This window comes from Podarcis vaucheri (genome assembly GCF_965113315.1).
Source record: "Podarcis vaucheri genome assembly, chromosome: 9".
Classification (NCBI taxonomy): domain Eukaryota; kingdom Metazoa; phylum Chordata; class Lepidosauria; order Squamata; family Lacertidae; genus Podarcis; species Podarcis vaucheri.
Window position 1 is genome coordinate 51498294 of NC_138767.1, and position 22404 is coordinate 51520697.

Here is a 22404-nt window from a genome sequence, read left to right on the forward strand (position 1 = left end):
GGAACTCGCAAGACATTTTCGTCTTGCGAAGCAAGCTCATAGGAGATTCGTTTTGCGAAGCACCTCCAAAACGGAAAACTTTTTCGTCTAGCGAGTTTTCCGTCTTGCAAGGCATTCGTCTTGCGGGGCACCACTGTAGAATATAAGTTGGCGTGCATTCCAAGTCACTGTATTTATTTAATTGTTCAAGTGAAGGAAATGCATTTTTAAAGGACTTTTTTTGTTGCCTGCAGTAGTGCAGAAGGAAACCTAGCTTCCTCATCTCTCCGACCTTTCAGCCATGCAGCTGTTTTGGCTAGCTGGCACAAGGGTATGCAGTGAGGGACTGGTGTGTCGTGTCATTCTTCCAATACCATGACAACAAAGCCTTTGGTGATGCAGTGATTCAGAGAAAGGAAATGGGAGAACAAAGGGACGCAACATGAGAGAGAGGGAAAAGCCAGGAGGTCACAACAAGGAGACAGGAGAACAACAAAGAGGAAAGCAAGAGAAAACATAGGAAAGTGAATGGGAAACCAAAAAGTGGCTTGAGCAAAGCCAAAAATCTAATCCCCAAAATGTAGAGAAAAGCAGAAAGGAAGATGGGGGGGGCAAGTTGCTTAAACTCTTAGGAATGGTGTGTAATTTATATATGAGAACAAATAAAATGTATCCTAAAAATGTTGAACATGCTTCTACTTTTCTTCATTGGAAAGGTGAAAGGCAATTAAAGGAAGCAACTATAACATCCTTTTAAGCATACTTAAACACTACTGAATACTATTTTTTTAGCAGACCAATATTTTCCAAAGAAATCTTCAGACTTAAATAATCCTATGCCACACGGTCTGCAGTTTAAGTGAGAAACAGTCCCCTTTATCCCTTACCCTTGACATAATCCCCATCTTTCCTCTTTTGTTGTAATGAGGGGCTGATATTGCAGGAGACAGAAAACTGTTGGGCTGGGTTCTTTCATTTGCCTGTGGGGGAAAAAAAGCAAAATCCCCACAACTTCTCAAGTATGTCCAGTAACTGTGATCTGAGCATGTCGTCTTCAATGCACAAAAAACCCAGGCTGAGAAAAAAATTGGGAGAGGGAAAATCTTATTATGAGCCACTTTACTATATTTAGACCCTTCCCAGGGTGTGTGAACATACACTTTAGGGCAGGGATGACTAACTTATGTGAGCCAGCCCCCTGCCCAGCTTAATATCCTGGTCGTAGCATTGCAATATCAGCTTAGCAAATTAAAGCTAATCAGTCTTGACAAAGAATTTTGACAGCACAGTGGACCCTCGTATTATGTACTGTCCCCCTTACGAATGCTACGGGTTACGTGCTCCGCTAACGCGGAAGTAGATGCCCCTTGTTGCGACATTTGCCCCGGGATGCAAGCGGAAGTTGTGCGGCATCAGTGGGAGGCGCCATTACAGAAAGTGTGCCTCATGTTACGAGCGGTTTCCTGTTACGAACAGACCTCCGGAACGGATTAAGTTCATAACCGGAGGTACCACTGTAACAGATTCTGGGCTGCATTTACACGGTACCAAATTAAAAAGTGATCACCAACACATTTACCAGAGACTTGTGGCTTTCAGTACATTGCTGGCTGCTTATTTCATATTCTGGATTTTGGTTATATGTTTTGGAAAGTCCTTTAGTGTGTTTTCATGGACACAAGACTGCAGGACAGATGTGTCACTGCAAACAATCCTATGTCAATGCATTTTACTGGCCCTGTTTTATTTATGTTTCTTCTCTTAAGCTTTTTTTCAATGGAAGGGACAATTTGGGGACAGTTCAGACCACCTGTATGAACAAAAAAGTACTCTGTAAAAAACTGGCTCCAATAATTATAAATACTGTAATGTGTTATTACTAATTGAGATGTTATAAATAATGTTTAAGGGTTAAATAATGTTTTGATGTGGCATTATGACTGTGAAGTAGGTTTATTCATCAGAAGTGTTTTGACTAAAATTGAGCTTAACCTATTTGTCAGCCTTTTCTGCAGTTCTAACCTCCCAGCAGCTGTCATGTCTCCAGGTGCATCTGCATTTTATTAACATCTAACTTCAAAAGTTATTACTGAATTACCAAGGGTCAAAAGGAAAATATATGCCAAGCAGCCTTTCCCTGTAGTAAAACAAATATTTAAATAGCAATAGCAATGTAAAATGCATTTTGTCATATATATATATATATATTAGGGACGCGGGTGGCGCTGTGGGTTAAAGCCTCAGCGCCTAGGGCTTGCCGATCGAAAGGTTGGCGGTTCGAATCCCCGCGGCGGGGTGCGCTCCCGCTGCTCGGTCCCAGCGCCTGCCAACCTAGCAGTTCGAAAGCACCCCCGGGTGCAAGTAGATAAATAGGTACCGCTTACCAGCGGGAAGGTAAACGGCGTTCCGTGTGCTGCGCTGGCTCGCCAGAGCAGCGATGTCACGCTGGCCACGTGACCCGGAAGTGTCTCCGGACAGCGCTGGCCCCCGGCCTATAGATGTGAGATGGGCGCACAAACCCCAGAGTCTGTCAAGACTGGCCCGTTCGGGCAGGGGTACCTTTACCTTTACCTTTACTCATCCACTTACCTTAAAGATAACTGCAGTGAGCAAAAAAAGGGGTTTTAATTAACCCATTGCATCATGCCTGGACAGCAGTAGATGTGTTCAAACTGAGTAATTCTTCTTCCATAACACTTCCTGTTGGTCAGCTGTCAGAAATCAATTACCGTAACTAAGGTAGCCTATATTTAACTCCCTTCATGACTATAGTGCACTTGCTAGCTGTGTCAAACTGAGTGTTGCACCAAACCAACCAAATTACCATATCTCCCCATCCCACCACATGAATTAGGCAAATAAGAAATGAGATTTGTTTTGCTGATTGTGGGGTTATTACTTGGTCCCAGAAATGGGAAAGTAATCCCGTACTTTAAATTATGGGGGTACAAGAGGTTGGGTGGGCTGCCATGCAGGAAACAATAAGGACAGGGAAGGCAATGCCAGTCTTTTAAAGCCACCTGTATCCCTTATCACTTCAGGTGCCTCAGCATCTCAGTTCATTCTCTCAAAGGGGATGCAACAAACTCACCTAAATTATGGACAGTGGCAGCAATTATGGCAAAAATACCCCCAAATACCAGATTTTTAAAGTGTGGTAGAAATAGGTTTGCCATATTTCAAAAAGTAATAATCTGGACGCAAAAGTTGTTGAGCTTTTTGTTTTGCCATTTTTGAAAAGCAATCAACGATATGTCTAGATTTTGCAGATTTCTGCCAGGACCCTGCTGCCGACTACAGTATTCCAGGTATGTCCAGGAGATTCCAGACATATTGCAACCCTAGGTAGAAATTGGTGGCAGTCTGTAAGTTCACCACTGGGTACCCCACTAGATGGGTGCTTCACTTGTCTACTTTGTGGCTTTTATTCTACTACTGGTTGCCTGGGCTTGTTTGTGTAGTCCAGAAGCAACCAATTTGGTGCCCTTCAGATATACCAGGCTTGCATGTTGAGCACACTGCTTTATGGAAGTGAGTCATGAGCAATTTACACCTGCCAGAAGCTACACCTCAACGCTTTCTACATGCGCATTGTCAGGAAGATTTTGGGCATCACACGGCAGAACAGAATCTAAAACAAAGATGTGCTGTCCCAAGCCCACATTGCCAGTATGTTTACAGTCCTATCTCAGTGACGTCTGTGCTGGCTTGGTCATGTCCACAGAACAGAAGATGGCAGGCTCCCCAAGGACACGCTCTACAAGGAGCTGGCTTCAGGCACTAGGCCTTTGGCAGACCAACTGTGTGTTACAAAGATGTTTGCAAGTGTGAAGAGAAGCCTGGCAACATCAATCCTGCCATGTGGGAATCCTTTGAAGAAAACCACAGTGCCTGAAGACAGACAGTCAGGTTGTGCATCCATAGCAGTGATCAGAGGAGAAATGACCTCTGGAAGGAGCACAGAAAGAAGAAACACCATGGTGCATTTGCAGCAGCACAACAGGACACCTTCATCTGCCTCAGCTGGAACAAAAAGTGTTTCTAGAACTCTTTTTAAAGAAGCAAAGGGTATAATATATTTTTTTTTAAAAAAATACAGTTTTAATAAGAATTCTGAAGGTAACCTTTTTTAAAGAAATGCTGTATTCTTAGGTTTGGTGGACCTAAGTAAAGGGAGATCAATCCCGGATAGTTTTTCTACTGTCATAGGCAATCACCCCCAGTAATATTTTGAGAAATAGTTATCATGGAAATGCCTTCCACTTCATACAAAGCTCAAAGCATAATACAATATTTACAATTTCAGCACTGCACACTATTAATATTTGATTGGTGTTGCAAGTGTCGCATGTTGTTGTTGTCAGTGGCACTAAAAAGAAAATACTCAGTGGGGCAAGCAGCCTGTACAAAAAGAGATAAAGCAAGATAATTGGCAGTCAGAAGGATAAAAGCAACATGATAAGATATCAAGGAATTTAAAGTATAATGGTTCACCAATCATCACCAACCTCCACCTTGAAATAGGCTCATTTTCAACTGAAGGGTTTATCACAAAGTTGTTTTGCAAATCATACTGCTGCGTTTTATTTTCTGGGTTTGTTCAGTATAGCAAACTGAAACTGCATTTTTGATAATACCAAATTAAATTTTGAGCAAACCACCCCTAAAATCCTAACGGAACATAGATATATGTATATAGTGATTCCCCCCTCACCCCCAGAAAGGTTGCCCATCTTATCTTATCTGATAATCTAGAAGAGAGATGAATAATTATCTAGATATTTTACAAGTAGAAAGTTTCCTTAGAGAGCTAAGAGTAGTATAAAGTCTGTGGAGCATCATTAATTCATTTCAAATTTTATCATGCTATTAGCGCGGTTCTTTTTGTTAGCTCGACTCTTATGTCTTTCTGTGTTTTGTTTTTTACTTTCTACACTTTCATTTTGAGCACCTTTCCTGCTTACTTTCCTGTTTACTTGTGACTTAAAATATAGGCATCCAATCTTTTCTTAAATTTAAAATATGACCTATACTTCAAGCTTATATGGATTAATACACAGTAAAAAAAATTATTGTTCCAGCATCTTGAAGAGCTCATTGTTTAAAGGAAGGATTGGGAGCCTGCAACCCTAGCCAGCATGGTGAATGTCCAGGGATGAAGAGAGTTATAGTAAAACATCTGGTTTGCCACTGGTTCCCCTGATTTAAACTAAAATCTTGTTATCTATGTTAGTCTGTATGCATTGCCTAGTCTGTATACCATAAACCTTTGTAGAGTACTAGTCCAGCCTTCTAACTAAAGGAGATTATGGTGTTAATATGAGTGCTGTGAGTGATGATAAGGAATAATAATAATAATAATAATAATAATTTATTATTTATACCCCGCCCATCTGGCTGGGTTTCCCCAGCCACTCTGGGCGGCTTCCAAAAGAATATTAAAATACTATGATACATCAAACATTAAAAGCTTCCCTAAACAGGGCTGCCTTCAGGTGTCTTCTAAAAGTCTGGTAGTTGTTGTTCTCTCTGACATCTGGTGGGAGGGCGTTCCACAGGGAGGGCGCCACTACCGAGAAGGCCCTCTGCCTGGTTTCCTGTAACTTGGCTTCTCGCAGTGAGGGAACCGCCAGACGGCCCTCGGTGCTGGACCTCAGTGTCCGGGTAGAACGATGGGGGTGGAGACGCTCCTTCAGGTATACTGGACCGAGGCCGTTTAGGGCTTTAAAGGTCAGCACCAACACTTTGAATTGTGCTCGGAAACGTACTGGGAGCCAATGTAGGTCTTTCAAGACCGGTGTTATATAATTGAATTCAGATATAATTGAAGTAAAATATAGAGTGCTCCTGTTCAGGTTGCCCACCAGCTAGCCATGCCATCTTCCAGAATACTCTGCTCACCACCCCACTTTTCCTTTTGCAGCAGACACTCTGTAGCCACTCAGCATCCTTTGTCCTCCTTGGGCTGTTTTGGGATTGTTGTTTTGGTCTCCTCATATTGTTTTGCCTAAAGATTTTGTGGTGCTTCTGCAAAACCTCTGGATCTTCTTTTTTTTTTATAATAATTTTTATTACATTTTTCCAAATTACAAATAAGAAAAGACAGAATAAAAGAAAAGAAAAGAAAAAAGAACAGAAAATAACATCCATTTCAATAACTTATTTCAAATTTCCATTGGACTTCCCCACGTCTCCCGCATAGTGCATTCTTGATAATAAAGTCATCAGCAAATTATACCCTTATTTCGTGTTTTTCTTTATATTTTCAATTGCAATTTAAGTTTAAATCTCTTGTTCTCCGTTTACTCTAAAAATATAACCTGATATCGTTTAACCCATTTAAACTTTGGTTCTTTCCCGAATGTTAACAATTTCCTAAATAATTAAACTTCATTGCTGGGGCTAACGTTCTAAATCATACGACATCTTATGTTTCATACAACTTATAATACTTTTGCAAATAGTCTTTGAATTTTTTCCAATCCTCCTCCATTGCCTCTTCTCCCAGGTCCCGGATTCTTGCAGTCATCTCAGCCAGTTCCATGTAGTTCATCAGTTGCGTCTGCCACTCCTCCAGTGTGGGCAAATCTTGGGTCTTCCAATACTTGGCGATAAGAATTCTTGCTGCAGTTGTAGCATACATAAAGAAAGTTCTATCCTTTTTTAACACCTTCTGGCCGACAATGCCCAGAAGGAAGGCCTCTGGTTTCTTGGGAAAGGTGTACTTAAACACCTTCTTTAACTCATTATAGATCATTTCCCAAAAGGCCTTCAATCTTGGGCACGTCCACCAGAGGTGAAAGAATGTCCCTTCAGCCTCCTTACATTTCCAACATTTATTATCAGACAAATGGTATATCTTAGCGAGTTTGACTGGGGTCATGTACCACCTGTATACCATTTTCATAATGTTTTCTTTCAAGGCATTACATGCCGTAAACTTCATACCGGTGGTCCATAACTTTTCCCAGTCTTCTGACATGATATTGTAACCAATGTCTTGAGCCCATTTTATCATGGCTGTTTTAACTATTTCATCCTGAGTGTTCCATTTAAGCAGCAAGTTGTACATTCTCGAAATTACCTTGGTCTTTGGTTCTAGCAACTCTGTCTCAAGTTTCGATTTTTCCACCTGGAATCCTATTTTTTTGTCTTGCTTAAAAACCTCATTAATTTGGGCATAATGTAACCAATTTTGCACCTTATCCTTTAATTTTTCAAAGCTCTGCAACCTCCAATTACCTCCAAAGTTTTCTATTATTTCCCAATATTTCGGCCAATATGCCTCCATATTGGATGTTTTCCGAGCTTTGGCCTCTATTGGTGAAATCCACCTCGGAGTTTTACTTTCCAATAAGTCTTTGTATTTTTTCCAGACCATAAATATTGCTTTTCTGACAATATGGTTTTTAAACATTCCATGTGTTTTCCCCTTGTCATACCACAAATACGCATGCCAACCTAACGAATTGTTAAAGCCTTCCAGATCTAGGACATCAGTATTTTCCAATAAAATCCAATCTTTCATCCAGCAGAAGGCCGCAGCTTCATAATATAACCTTAAGTCCGGCAGGGCAAACCCCCCTCTCTCCTTTGCATCAGTTAATATTTTAAACTTTATTCGGGGCTTTTTGCCCTGCCAGACAAATTTAGAAATATCCTTCTGCCACTTTCCAAAACAATCCACTCTGTCCACGATCTGCAAAGCCTGAAACAAAAACAACATTTTTGGCAAAACGTTCATTTTTATAGCTGCAATTCGGCCTAACAAGGATAGTTTCAATCTTGACCAGATTTCTAGATCTTTTTTAACTTCTGACCAACATTTTTCGTAATTGTCTTTAAATAAATTCAAGTTCTTGGAGGACAGATTGACCCCCAGGTATTTCACTTTTTTAACAATGTTTAGTTCTGTTTCCCTCTGAAACCCCTCTGTTTCAGTAACCGTCAAGTTTTTCCCTAACACCTTAGTCTTTTGTTTATTCAACTTAAAACCCGCCACCCGACCAAATTTCTGAATCAATTCTAAAACTCTTTTTGTGCTAGATTCTGGCTCCTGTAATGTTAAAACTAAGTCATCTGCAAATGCTTTCAGTTTATATTGTTTCGCTCCGACCCGTATTCCTTGTACCTGCCGATCCTCCCTTATCATTTTCAGCAAAACCTCCAGGACTGAAATAAACAACAGAGGGGATAGGGGGCACCCCTGGCGTGTTCCTTTTTCAATATGAAGTTCTTCTGTCACCACATTGTTCACTATCAACTTAGCTTTTTGTTCAGAATAGATTGCCTCTATTCCATTCTCAAACCCCCTTCCCACTCCCATCCCTTCCAAGTTTTTCTTCATAAATTTCCAAGAAATGTTGTCAAAGGCCTTCTCCGCGTCAATAAAAATTAACACCGCTTTGGTGTTAATATTTGTTTGTAAAAGTTCCAAAATATCGATAATGTTCCTGGTATTATCATACAAATGTCTACCTGGGAGAAAGCCTGCTTGGTCCTTATGGATTACTGCATTTAATACCTTTTTAAATCTGTTAGCCAAGACATCCGCAAATATTTTGTAATCCACATTTAGGAGTGAGATGGGGCGATAGTTCTTAAGTTGAGTCTTTTCAGTTTCCACTTTAGGTATCAATGTGATGAATGCTTCTTTCCACGTATCTGGTGCCCTCCCTCCCCCCATAATCTGGTTGCAAACCTCCATTAATGGTTGTATCAAATAGTCTTTTAAAGTCCTGTAGTATTTGGAGGTAAGTCCATCGGGGCCCGGAGATTTGCCTAATTGCATATTCTGAATGGCATCCTCGATTTCCTGTTGTGTTATTTTACAATTCAAGATTGATCTCTTTTCTTGAGATAATTTTTGTAGGCCATTATCTTTCAAAAATTGTTCTATCTCGGTTGCCTCCTCGGGTTCTTGTGTGTACAATTTTTTAAAATATTTCTGGAAACACTTTCTAATTTCTCCCGGTTTCTGAAAGTTTTTCCCTTCAACTTCTAAGTTGGTAACGTAGTTTAATTTTTGTCTCTTTTTCAACTGCCAAGCGAGCAGTTTCCCACATTTGTTCGCAGATTCAAAAGATCTTTGTTTCATTTGTTTGATTTTCCATTCCACTTCTTGGTTAATCAATTTCGCATATTGTGACTGGTGAAATTTGATTTCTCTTAAAGTCTCTTTTGATTTTGGATTCACTCTTAATTTTTTCTCTCCATCACTTATCTTCTCCAATATCTTATCTTTTTTACTATTCCAAAGTTTTTTCTTGATTGTATTCTGTTGTATCAGAAACCCTCTCATAACAGCTTTACTTGCGTCCCAGATAATTCTTTTTTCCACCGAGGTATTCAAGTTGATTTCAAAATAGTCCTTTAGAGTTTTTTGGGCCTTCTTTACGATCTCTTGATCTCTTAACAGGTTGTCATTCATTTTCCATCTGAAGGAGTCGGCAGTAGTGAATCTCATTTCCATTTTCAAAGCGTTATGGTCGGAGCAAGTCTTTGGGCAGATTTCTATTTTTGTAGTCTTAGGTGCCAGCCCTCTAGTTGCCCAAATTTGGTCGATTCTTGTCCATGACAGGTGGGCCTCAGAAAAAAAGGTTCCTTCTTTACCTAGGGGGTTTCTCGTCCTCCATAAATCAATTAGGTCCATATTGTCAGTTAGTTCAAAGAAAGTTTTTGGTAGTCTTCCGTCTTTAGTCAAATTCTGATTCTGTGACTTATCCATCAAAGTAGAGACGACCCCATTCATATCTCCCATCATAATGATGTTGGAGTAGTCCAGATAGTCCAGTAATGTCTCATGCAGCTTCTTATAAAATTCTGATTTCCCCTCGTTTGGTGCATAGATTCCTAATATCAAAACTTTTTCTCCTTGGGTCAGAATTTCAATAGCCAGGATTCTTCCTTGTTCATCTTTAAACAAAAATTTTGGTGATAGATTCTCTTTGGCGTAAATCACCACGCCTCTCTTCTTAACTCTATCTGATGAAATAAATTCTTGGCCTAATCTTTTATTTGTTAACACCTTCCTGTGTAGCCTGGTCACATGAGTTTCTTGCAAGCAAATTATGTCCAAATTCTCTTTCTTTAATATATGGAAAATCCTTTTGCGTTTTTCTGGGGAATTCGCGCCATTAATGTTCCAACTATAGAGCTGCAGAGACATCCTGTATCAATCTGTTGTTACTCTTGTTGGGTGTCTTCTTTTTTGTCCAAATCCGAGGGTGGTGGCTCTTTTCCTAGCTCTGGTGGTGGCCAAATAGCTACCGCTCCTTTCTGCAAATCTTCTCCGTGGTCGTGTAGGAACTTCTGGCTATCCTCTTTCGTTTTGATTTTTATCTTCTTTCCTTTGTATTTGAACGAAAGGCCTTGTGGAAACTCCCACCTGTAAGGTATTCCGTTGCCTCTCAAAAGTCCAGTTAGGTCAGTGTAGTTAGATCTTAGATCCAGTAATTGTTTAGGTATGTCCTTGTAGATTTGTGCTCTTCTGTCCTGGATCTCAAGTGCTTTATTGAAATGTAGGTCGAGTAGCTTGTCTCTCTCCTGCTTAGTCCTTAAGATAATCAAACAATCTCTAGGTCTGTCCTTCCCAGCAGCCCTTCCCAATCTAAATGCAGTTGTTATTTTAAAGTCTGTATCTTCGTTTATACCCCAGAATTTAGAGAATTCTTCTGTCAAAAAGCCAGTCAAGTCCTCTTTCTCGATCTCTGGGATAGAGCGTAATCTCAAATTATTTTCCCTGTTTCGCAGTTCCACCAAAGACAGATAGGCCTGCTGGTCAGTAATATGTTTGTGGAGTGGCCTTACCTCTCCTTTCAGTTCCTCCACTTCTTTAGTTACTGCTTCTACTTTCTCATTCGCAGCCTCGGCCAATTTTCGATTTTCAGATACAACGTCCTTTAGGTTTCCAATATCTTGTGAATGCTTAGCCACCTGTTCAGAAAGTTTGTTAATTGAAGATGTGGCTAAGTCAATTTTTGCAGTTTGATCATCCACTTTTTTGTTCAAAATTGCAAATTGTTGTAGCATTTCCTCTAGAAGAATGTTGGATCCCCCAGCTGCCATATCTTCACTTGTTAATTGTTCTGGTTCTTCAGCTGGGGTTGTTGGTAATGGTACAGCCTGTAATACCGCAGGTATTTATTATTTATACCCCGCCCATCTGGCTGGGTTTCCCCAGCCACTCTGGGCGGCTTCCAAAAGAATATTAAAATACTATGATACATCAAACATTAAAAGCTTCCCTAAACAGGGCTGCCTTCAGGTGTCTTCTAAAAGTCTGGTAGTTGTTGTTCTCTCTGACATCTGGTGGGAGGGCGTTCCACAGGGAGGGCGCCACTACCGAGAAGGCCCTCTGCCTGGTTTCCTGTAACTTGGCTTCTCGCAGTGAGGGAACCGCCAGACGGCCCTCGGTGCTGGACCTCAGTGTCCGGGTAGAACGATGGGGGTGGAGACGCTCCTTCAGGTATACTGGACCGAGGCCGTTTAGGGCTTTAAAGGTCAGCACCAACACTTTGAATTGTGCTCGGAAACGTACTGGGAGCCAATGTAGGTCTTTCAAGACCGGTGTTATATAATTGAATTCAGATATAATTGAAGTAAAATATAGAGTGCTCCTGTTCAGGTTGCCCACCAGCTAGCCATGCCATCTTCCAGAATACTCTGCTCACCACCCCACTTTTCCTTTTGCAGCAGACACTCTGTAGCCACTCAGCATCCTTTGTCCTCCTTGGGCTGTTTTGGGATTGTTGTTTTGGTCTCCTCATATTGTTTTGCCTAAAGATTTTGTGGTGCTTCTGCAAAACCTCTGGATCTTCTGAGGCTGCTGACAACTCCATCTTAATTTCTCAATGACCCTGTTTTGGCTACAACCTGAAAGCATTTACCACCCGAGTTTGCTGGAAGATACCTTTTGTTACAGTATTTAAAAAGTCTCTGGAGGTTCTAAAGTTGAAAATGTGGCTAGCAGCCTGGTGCTGTGGGTGATTACAGAGAGCTGCTGCTCAGGAATTGCACTGGTAGAAACTAGTCAGAATCCTGTTCTTAATTGGCAACCTGTTGTCTATAATGACATTTGATATTTGGATTTTTTCCCCTGTGCGCTTTGCATTCATTGCCGTTCCTCGATTGTTTACCTCATTCTCTGACTTCCCCTGTGATAATCTGTCACAAACTTGAAAGCTTCATTAGCACCTTATTGACTTGTCAGGGCCAGAAAGACCCATCATTACTCTGGTCCTCTTGCGGTTGACTTCTTCACCCCTGCTCCGAATATTGTTGCAGAGCTGTGCTTTCCCCTCTGCTACACCATGATTACCAGATTGCCACCACAGATTGTGTTCAATAATGTATATATGTTCAATGATCATTTGTTATTTAAGTATTATTATGATATTATTATGATTATGATTAATTATTCAGTTTTTCATGAGAAATGACCCAAATCAACTCACAAAATGATACAAACATTAAAACCAAGTTGAAAAATGAAAACAAAATGAAAACCTAAAAACATGTCCATAATATATATATAAAGACAGGTCTAACCCACCCAACTAAAGGATAAGAAAGAAAGAGGCCACAAGTACCTAATACCCTCCAAATGAAGGGCCAGAAGTCTGGTGAATATATATATATATATTTTAAATGCCTGACATCTAAAAATAGGTTAGGGTTAGGGTGGTGATGGGGGAAGAAAAGGGAGGGGGTGGCATAGAAATAGGAGGCACTAAGCAATTTAACTCTAACTTCACTCACTATTGGATCTGGTAGATGAGCAGTCCACCACAGAAAAGAGTTTACTATCCCTGCATTGGCACAATAATCTTTGGTTCAATTTCATCCACTGGTAGCTATACCCAGCTAAGCCATTTATACCACAGAGATGGAAGCTAATACTTCAGTCATTGAATTATATTGGTAGTGCGCCTATGCTATTAGCAAGTTATTTAAAAATGAATGAAAACAATTTAGGAGCAATCATATGTATTTGGTATGTACAAAGTTCAGAATGCCAGGCTGTGCATCTCAGGGTTGAAGTTGTTTTGCTTAATAGATAATGAACTATGACTTGCCTATATATAACTTGCAGAACAGCATAGTGTAAACCATATAACCTACCTTATGATTGTTACTCATATTTCTTTGACAATTTAGTCTCACACCTGCAAATATTTTTCCCACTAGAAATATATAGTTAAATCCCAAAGGATATCTGTAGTCTCCATTGTAGATTCATATAATGGTAGGTTATAGTGTGTTATGATTGTAAAGCTTACATGAGCACTTGCATTTTGAATGCTTGGATGTAAAACATTAGGATTCTCCTTGATATTAAAACTAATCAGGCAAGATAATTATTTTGATTTACTTCTATGAAGTAGTATCACGCATAGCAAATGGCTTAAGAACTCCATGTGAAAATTTGTGTATGAATAGAAGCTCAGTGAGCATTTTTGCAGATAGGTTGGTCTGCAGTTTTGTTTTCTGTACAGTTCAAGACAGTAGATATTTTTATGACACTGCATAGCAAACTAAGAGGATGCAAAAATATATGTTTAAGCACTGTATATTTAAAAGAGGAATGGTTAGTGTTGGAAACAAACCACTACATTCATTTAGGTTTCACAACACCATTCAATATTTAGCTGACTAGACCTAGACTATGCTTAATAGTCCTAGATTGGCCACTGTTGCAGAAGCAGGAAGTACACCACCCAAAAGAGGTCAAAATAAGTCACAGATTCACACATGCTAATTTATATGTATAGATGCAAATGTAGAATTGAAATAGAAATAGATATCTCACTCTAGGGGAAAAGGCTATGACCAGGTGAACTGTGTGCATGCTCAGTGTGTTGTAGTAGAAGTTTCGATTTTCTAGCCATAATATTTGCTTTCTGTAACTCTTTATATCTAAACTGGATTTGAACTGGACACGTCTTCAAAAAGAAGACTATCATTGATAGGACACATAGATACAAACTAATAGCCTGTATGCATGAGATGAGTTTGATGGGCAGATTCACCCACAATTTAATCCCACCACATCTGTTAATATGTTAATCAGCCATTGTGGATTGCACATCTTGAATTTCACATTTAACAATTTAAAATGAACTCTATCATTATCTTCATTCATCATTCACTTTTCAATTTAAACCAATTATAAAATTAAAATATAAATTTAAAACAATGAAGTTTTTTTTCTTCTGATTTATGATTCAAGGGGATGTAAAACCTTTCCAGTCTTACAGAGTACAAGGCACAATGAGAATGCTAATTTGATAGGACTGTATATGTGAGAGAGATATTTAACATTGTAAATGCACTATCCTCCATAGATAACTTTATGGAACACAAGTTTTCCCATTCCTGCAATGAAAGGTCAGCAGATTGGGTTAATTGCTCCACCCAAAGTCTAAGTCAGGAAACAACGTTTGGGGACTCCCAAGTCTCTATTTTGTTCCTGCCTTCATTGAGTGTAGCCAAATCACATTCTGCTCCCAACTTCTTCTCTCCTGACTTACTCCTGTCTTTATAGAAGCCTTTTACTGCCCCTCTTAGAAATACCTCATCTGCTTTCAGGAAGCCAGGATCCTTTTTGTCATGGCTCTGTGACTCATCACTCTCTTGGGCGGAAACTTAGCTGGAGAAGCCCAGAGTAGGCTAGTGGGAACAGCTGTTTTTTTCTACTTCAATTTTTCGTCCAGAGATCGGGAATGCAAACCACCCTTTTCTTTGGCTCTTCCCCACATCCGCTAAGCCTCTGCTTCATCCCTCCACTCTCACCAAGTCAACCAGATTGGGATAGCTCTGGTATGTCCCAATCTGCTGACCTTTCATTGCAGGAATGGAGAAAAAATACTCTTGTACCTACCTGAAGCATAGTTTTCCATTCCCAATGAAAGGTTCTCTTATTCATTCTCCAATATCCCTTTTATTTTCCTATAGCCACTTCAAATAAAACTTACAAAACTGAGGTTTGGTGTATTAGAAGATGAATGTGTTCAAACATTGTGAAGGGTGAAAGTATTTAAAGGAACCCGTAGGGAATAACTACTGCATTGTGGACAGAAAATACACAAAAGCTGTTTCCCTATCCCTCTCAAAACACACTCCTTCAATCGAGACTGGATGCTGAGTACATAAGTAATGGCACTGATTAACATTTTATCCAGATTAATGTAACATGGGAAATAACCATTGCAATTTTTAGACAAGTGCCTTATATGCCTGCTTGGTGAACTAAAAGCAAGTCTAGAAACTCCTCTTTTAACTGTTGCTGAACAACTGTGAAATGAAAAATGAAAAATATTTGTTAAGATATTCTCTAACCTTTTTTTGGGTAAATAGCAAGTTTCAGAAAATTAATCCACAACATCATCTTGACATATTTTTGTAGATTGTAGTGTGAAAACAGAATTGGAAACTATACAATCAAGATTAGATCTTCCATTGATAAAACTCCAAATTAATGGATTGATCTAATCCACTCACAAGAATATATTATGCTTTCTGCCATCCAGTGACAAGAGATATGGGTGCAGTATTAGAAAGGCTAGGAGAGTTTTCATGAGAGCATGAACTGCATTCATTGTGGAGCTAGATTTGATGGGTACATTTTTGCTTTCAGAAGATAAATTTGAAGCACGCTACATTAGTTATATCTAACAAACACCTCAGCTTCTGTTGTCCTTTCCCCCCTAGTAGTTGAATCCACACATTATCGTGACATGTTAAAATTCCAGAAGAGTGATGTTAACTGTAACAGCAAAAAGAAAAACAAACTATAATACCATAAAGGCTAACTGTCATAATATGGCATGAGCTTTCAGAGGCAAGAGGTATAAAACAGATGAAATAAAATAAGAATGTGATGAGTATATATGCACCATCTTTGAATAACAGGCAAAGATAGCTAGAAAATTACATTTTTATTTTTATCTTACAAAGTGACCGAGGCAGAAGCTGTAAAGAAAGCAAGGTCTTTTAATTAATTTTCTCTCGGAAATTAAAGCAATAAATGTAGGAGTGAATGGAGATGCTACTGTAAACATCAGACCCTGGAGATTGTCAAACTTCATCAGCAAATGATGATAACTCTTTAGCGGTGATTGTTAATATTCACTGGTAGTTGTCAACATATACTGGAAGAATGTTAAAAACTATATCCACAGCTTCAGATTTCTGACATTCACAATAATCGACATTGCTAAGTATTAAATCAGACTAGTTGAAACATTCTAAGTAATGAATATTTAGAACACACATGCCCAAGTGGGAATCAGTCTTTGGTTTTTCCCCCCTATTGAAACCATGATATTGAGACAGTGTAACTGACAGTACATTGGCCTTGGGGATCCTGCATACTCATAGTAAACTAGGCAACAATAAAACATAAGCAGTAGGCAAGTCATGAAAAGGAATTTCATGTGCAGGGTATTCATAATATGTGTAAATCTGGCAGTGTTCCAGATATGATGTTTAGACAGGAAGAGTGGTATTGGGAATAAGTAATTATTAAGATGTAGAAAAGGAAATAAATGTAGAAAAGGAAATAGATCTTAGAATCAAAGATCTGAAACAAATACTTATTTATGTACCTTAGAGAAAATTTCAACTTTCTGGTTATGAGAGCAACAGAAAAGTGGGAAACAATGAAATGATCCATATGTATTGTTCATAGTTATTACCAGTGCCATCAACCAGGCTAGTGATACTAATTAGGATGGCTCTGAAAGGAAGACAGAGTTTCACAATGACTTTCACACCCTTGAAAAGCACATGCCTTTGATAGCGTGAAACGAACAAAAATACTCACCTGGGACTGGGTGGGATAATAATTAGGCAATGCTTCCTGTCTTGCTATGTTTCATCGCTGTGAAACTGCCACAGCACAGCATGGCAAAACAGAGAACCATCCGCCCTGTCAAATCAACAAGGCTGTTACTTCAGAAGCAGTTCAGTGAGGCAATGCAGGAAGAATCTTCAGGTAACTACTAGTAATCTGGAGGGTAAAGACACTGTCTCAACACTTCCAGGAAACCATTTGTTTTAAGATGAAGTGAGTTGCTCTGGGAAGGTAAGGGAAGTATGGAGAGTGATGTGGGAATTATGCTATAGTAAGAAGTGACTGAGAGTTGTGCCATGGTGGTGACCTGCATTATGTTTAGCGACCAAAACTATTTATTCTTGCTAAAACTGCTTTGCGTCTTTGAAGTGGATTCAGTAATTACGGTATTACCTAAACCAAAAACAAATTCTGAACAAATTAAATGCTTATGTGAACGAACATGCCTGTTACTGTGTTTAAAAATACAAAACTTGGATGTTCTTTGTAAAAGGCGAACTTCACTACTGGTTTAGTGTGGATTGTTTCTTATCTCTCATGAATTATTAAATGATATGTTTTCTTTGTCCCCAGCAATGCATCTATTTGGCCTCAACTGGCAGTTACAGCAGACTGAAAATGACACATTTGAAAATGGAAAAGTGAATTCTGATACTGTGCCAACACACACTGTGTCATTGCCTTCTGGTGAAAATGGTAAGAGAGAATCTTACTTCTGTTTAGCTTGCCTTTTAAATATATCAATATTATTAAGGTTCTCTCTCATTTCACAATTGTTCCGTCCTTTATTGAAATTTCAGTGTCAATTTTAAAAGGAAGAAAACCGAGAACTGCCAAGTCGCATGTGATGCAGCGCTTTGCATCTTTAATAGCTGTGAAGAATTTAAAATTTGGTAACCTTGCATAGGCCAGTCGTTTACTGTGTACACATACTTACTATGGGGTCCAGAATGTAAAAACCGCTTGTTATCCTACATGGAATATGGTTCCATTTGGTGACGCTACACTATGCAATCTCTTTGCTGCCTTCACTGTCACCAAGCCAATGTTAATATGGGCTCTTAACAGATTCAGATTCATCCCACGTCTTTCTCCACCATCACTCTGCCTATCAAAGCACTTCATTGCTCTTTGTCTTTCAAAAACAGTAAGAGAGAATACCTCATAGTGATTGTGTCAACTGCCTGAGTCACCTCCCCATTCCACAGATCAAGGAATCCACAGCATTCAAGAATCCTTCTAGATCCAGAAGTCTCCAAGCAGGGAGCATATTAATTGAGTTCCTACCCTGTAGAGATCATTAGTTCCAACAAATGAAATTGAATTTTTTTTTGTAGGGGGAGAACCCTACCCATTAGCAGCCTTGCCTTCATTAGCAGCAACTACAACTGATGTTACCTCAAAGAGGTCTCCCCCACTGGCAGTGATCTGCTGTGGCCAAGGGATATTTCCCACTCGAAATCACCTCACAGGCCAACACATGTGTCATATAGTCTGGCTGTGGCAGGTGTTATCATCTACTTTCCTTACAGATGGTCTTGTGACTACTCCCAGATCTGCAGTTCCCTCTAGGGCCTAGGCCTCTACGTGGGGCTACCTTTGAAGGTGACTCGGAAACTACAACTAATCCAGAATGCGGCAGCTAGACTGGTGACTGGGAGCGGCCGCCGAGACCATATAACACCGGTCTTGAAAGACCTGCATTGGCTCCCAGTACGTTTCCGAGCACAATTCAAAGTGTTGGTGCTGACCTTTAAAGCCCTAAACGGCCTCGGTCCAGTATACCTGAAGGAGCGTCTCCACCCCCATCAGTCTGCCCGGACGCTGAGGTCCAGCGCCGAGGGCCTTCTGGCGGTTCCCTCATTGCGAGAAGCAAAGCTACAGGGAACCAGGCAGAGGGCCTTCTCGGTAGTGGCGCCCGCCCTGTGGAATGCCCTTCCAGCAGATGTCAAAGCGATAAACAACTACCTGACATTCAGGAGACATCTTAAGGCAGCCCTGTTCAGGGAAGTTTTTAACGTTTTTTATGGAAGCCGCCCAGAGTGGCTGGGGAGGCCCAGCCAGATGGGCGGGGTATAAATAATAAATTATTATTATTATTATTATTATTATTATTATTATTAGGCCATTTACTACTACTGCTGGCTCATCTGGAGCTACAGCAGCCACAAGAGATATCTTCCCATCCCATGATATTACATTGTGGGACAACACCCATAAAATGGATGCAATAGTCACTTTGGGACGGGGCTTTGATGTTCATCAGTGGAGGTCGAATTAACTTTACAGTGAAACATGATTGCTTTATTGATTACGGGTGAAAAATGGCTTTGGCATGGGCATTGGGTATGTATCCTGAATCAGCCAACCTGATTGCTGGCTGATAATTCCCAACAGGGTCAATTCTGGGAGCAAACCCAGTCCCTGAAAAACACTCTTGAGCATCTGCGGACTGTAAATTATTACATAGGCGACAAAGAAACTAGAATGGCTAAATTGTTGTATGTGTTAGTTGTGTGTGGCCTGTTTGCCTTTCTTTGAAAGTGCTTAAGGCTTTCCTTGTGTTATATTGAAGATGTATGATTCCCTCCTATTGAAATCTACCAGATCATGTGCAATGTGTTTATCTTTTTTGAAAGTTGTATTAGGATTTCATATTGCATCTGCCTCTGCCAGGTAATATATAAAAGTCAAACACTATATTAATTTTGTTGTAGGAGCTTTTAAAACACAAATCACATAAAGGGATTATATTTTATTGACTTTCCCTGATGTTGCCCTTTAAGTTTCTCTAAAACTTCAAAGAGTCCATGCCCTTTTGGCTAGCAGATCAATAGTTTTTAAATGGAAAACCTTATTTAAATGGTTGATGAATACTGTATTTACTGCACTATTTTCTTTAAATCTGTTTTCCCATTCACAGTGTACAGGTGACCTCTGTCACTGTGGAGGAAGATAGAAGAAGCCTTTTCTGTTCACTTTTCTGCCCATCACAGTTCCAAATTATAGAAATGATATGACTCAATTTCCCATTTCTGCTATTTTTTAGACATCTTGCCTAAGAAGAATGCTCCTTTATCCCTCCTCTCATTCCTTTTTGCCTCAAATCTGTGCATTGTACTTTGGTATCCATTATCTCTATCCTTATGTGGGTGGCTTCCTACTTAAAGTAAAGAACAAGGGGAGAATCTATTGTACATTTAATGAATATATATACACTATAGCAGCAGCTGTGGCTGCGACATTCTTCAGCTATGACTAATGAATGCAAACTTCTATATAAAACTTCATTTTCACTATCATTATTGACAATTTCATGGAATTTGTGACAAATAGAGTGAGAAAGAGATGTGTTGTTGAAACTGCTAATGTATTGGTATTAAAAAAAGATAAAGAATCAGATCATTATAATTGATGATTTCTAGTACATTCTGTTCAGATAACTAGTTTTTGCTACAAGATAGTTAACATTTCATGACATTCAATACTGGAACACTGCTACAAGTTACAGCGAAAGGAAAAGGAAGTATAATGATGTTATATTTTGGGATTTTTGCCATTTAGATTGTTGTGGACCTTTGAGCAACAGACAGTTGGTGGAGGGAAAGATGCTCTGCCCCCATTGATGCCATTTGAGAAAAGGCTCATGGCATTATCCCCCTCTCTTCCCCACCATTTAGAAAGTTGTCTCATCCCCCCAATCATTCAATCACCCTCACGACTCAATAACTGTTTGGTGGGTTTCATTGTTCTCCAACAAGACCAAACCCAATTAATGGTTCCTTGTCATCCTGGAAAAATGTGATAAGTAGGGTGCCACAGGGTTCTGTCCTGGTCCCATTGTAGTTCCACATCTTTATAAACGACTTGGATGAAGTAATTGAGGGTATGCTAATCAAATTTGCAGATGATATGAAACTGGGAAAGGTAACTAATGCCGCAGAAGACAGAATCAAAATTCGAAATGACCTTAGCATTTGGAGAACTGGGTGCAAACTAACAATAATTTCAATAGGGACAAATGTAAGTTTCTGCACTTAGGCATGAAGAATCAGATGCAAAAATATAGGATGGGGGACATCTGGCTTACTAGCAAAACATTTGAAAAGGATCTAGGGGTCTTGGTGGACCATAAGCAAAAAAAAAAAAAAAAAAGCTAACACTATTCTAGGCTGCATCAACAGATAAAGGGAAATAATAGTCCCACTCTGTTCTGCCTTGATCAGACCACACCTGGAATACTGTGTCCAGTTCTGGGTGCCACCATTTAAGAAGGATGTTGACAAGCTGGAGCGTGTACAGAGGAGGGCAACAGAGATGATCAAGGGTCTAGAAGCCAAGCCTTATGAGAATGGTTGAAGGAGCTAGGTATGTTTAGCCTGGAAAAGAGGAGACTGAGAGGAAATATGATAGGCATCTTTAAATACTAAAGGGCTGTCACAGAGAAGATGGAGCAAGCTTGTTTTCTCCTGCTCTGGAAGGTAGGACTCAAACCAATGGCTTCAAGTTATAATAAAGGAGATTCTGACTAAACATATGAAAAAACTTTCTGACAGTAAGAGCTATTTGACAGTGGAAGAGTCTCCCTCGGGAGGTGGTGGACTCTCCTTCCCTGGAGGTCTTTAAGCAAAGGTTGGATGGCCATCTAGCATGGATGCTTTAGCTGAGATTCCTGCATTGCAGGGGATTGTACTAGAAGACCATTGGGTCCTTCAGATTCTCTTATTCTAAGACCAGCGGCAAAATTGGCCCATGGGCCAGTCGTGCAGTCACCTGACACCAGTGATGCCAGCCAGAGCATTGTCCATCCCAGTCCATCCCTGCTGCTGCTGCCTAATGCTTTGCTCTGTGCTCCAGCTCCAATACAAGTAATAGTATTCAGGAGCTGGAGTCAGGCATAAGTCAGCAATAGAGCACCTGATGTCAGTGAAGTTAACTCTTTATTCAAAGAAAAAAATAGCTCAGTCTTAGTGATCACAGCAACCCTTCCCAGTAGGTCTTGCCCCAATGAGGCAGTTGTGAGGACTGAAGGTCCCCGCCTTCCCACTGCTTTTTTCCCCTGAGGCTCCACCGTCTTTTCTTTCATTGCTCCTCCCTCTTCATTTCTCCGCATGTTCTGGGGTTTCCCCAGCTGGTGCCTTCCACCACTCCTCTGCATCCAACCGGTCCATGACAAGTATACGCTGTGACCCACGCAATAAAAGGCATGCAGGTTACTGAGTGGGGAAAGGCAGTGGGGGCTTGCCAGATATGACCATCCCATACCCTATAGAAATAGCTGTTACTGCTGTCAGTCATACTCATATGTCTTGAGGTAGGAGACAGTTCTGCCACATCTGTGGTGGAAAGTATGGTTACATAATGGGAGGCACATGGCTGTGATGTGATGACTAGAAAGTTGTTGGGAATAAGGCTGAAAGGGCTCAGCTGATAGCTGGACATACACATATTGACCATGGTGGGATCTAATACAGTGGTGCCTCGCAAGACGAAAAGAATCCGTTCCGTGATTCTCTTCGTCTAGCGGTTTTTTCGTCTTGCGAAGCAAGCCCATTGACGGATTAGAGGAT

General features: G+C 40.1%; 1 protein-coding gene across 12 annotated transcripts in view; it reads left to right on the top strand.

The window, feature by feature from the left end:
* Positions 1-22404, top strand: part of TENM3 (teneurin transmembrane protein 3) — a 1324874-nt gene that overhangs the window by 1205274 nt on the left and 97196 nt on the right. For all 12 annotated transcript variants that reach the window (XM_082237150.1, XM_082237146.1, XM_082237151.1 and 9 more), the window contains one exon: positions 17408-17530. In XM_082237150.1, the coding sequence (XP_082093276.1) occupies positions 17408-17530 (123 nt within the window). The remainder of the gene's footprint in view (positions 1-17407; positions 17531-22404) is intronic.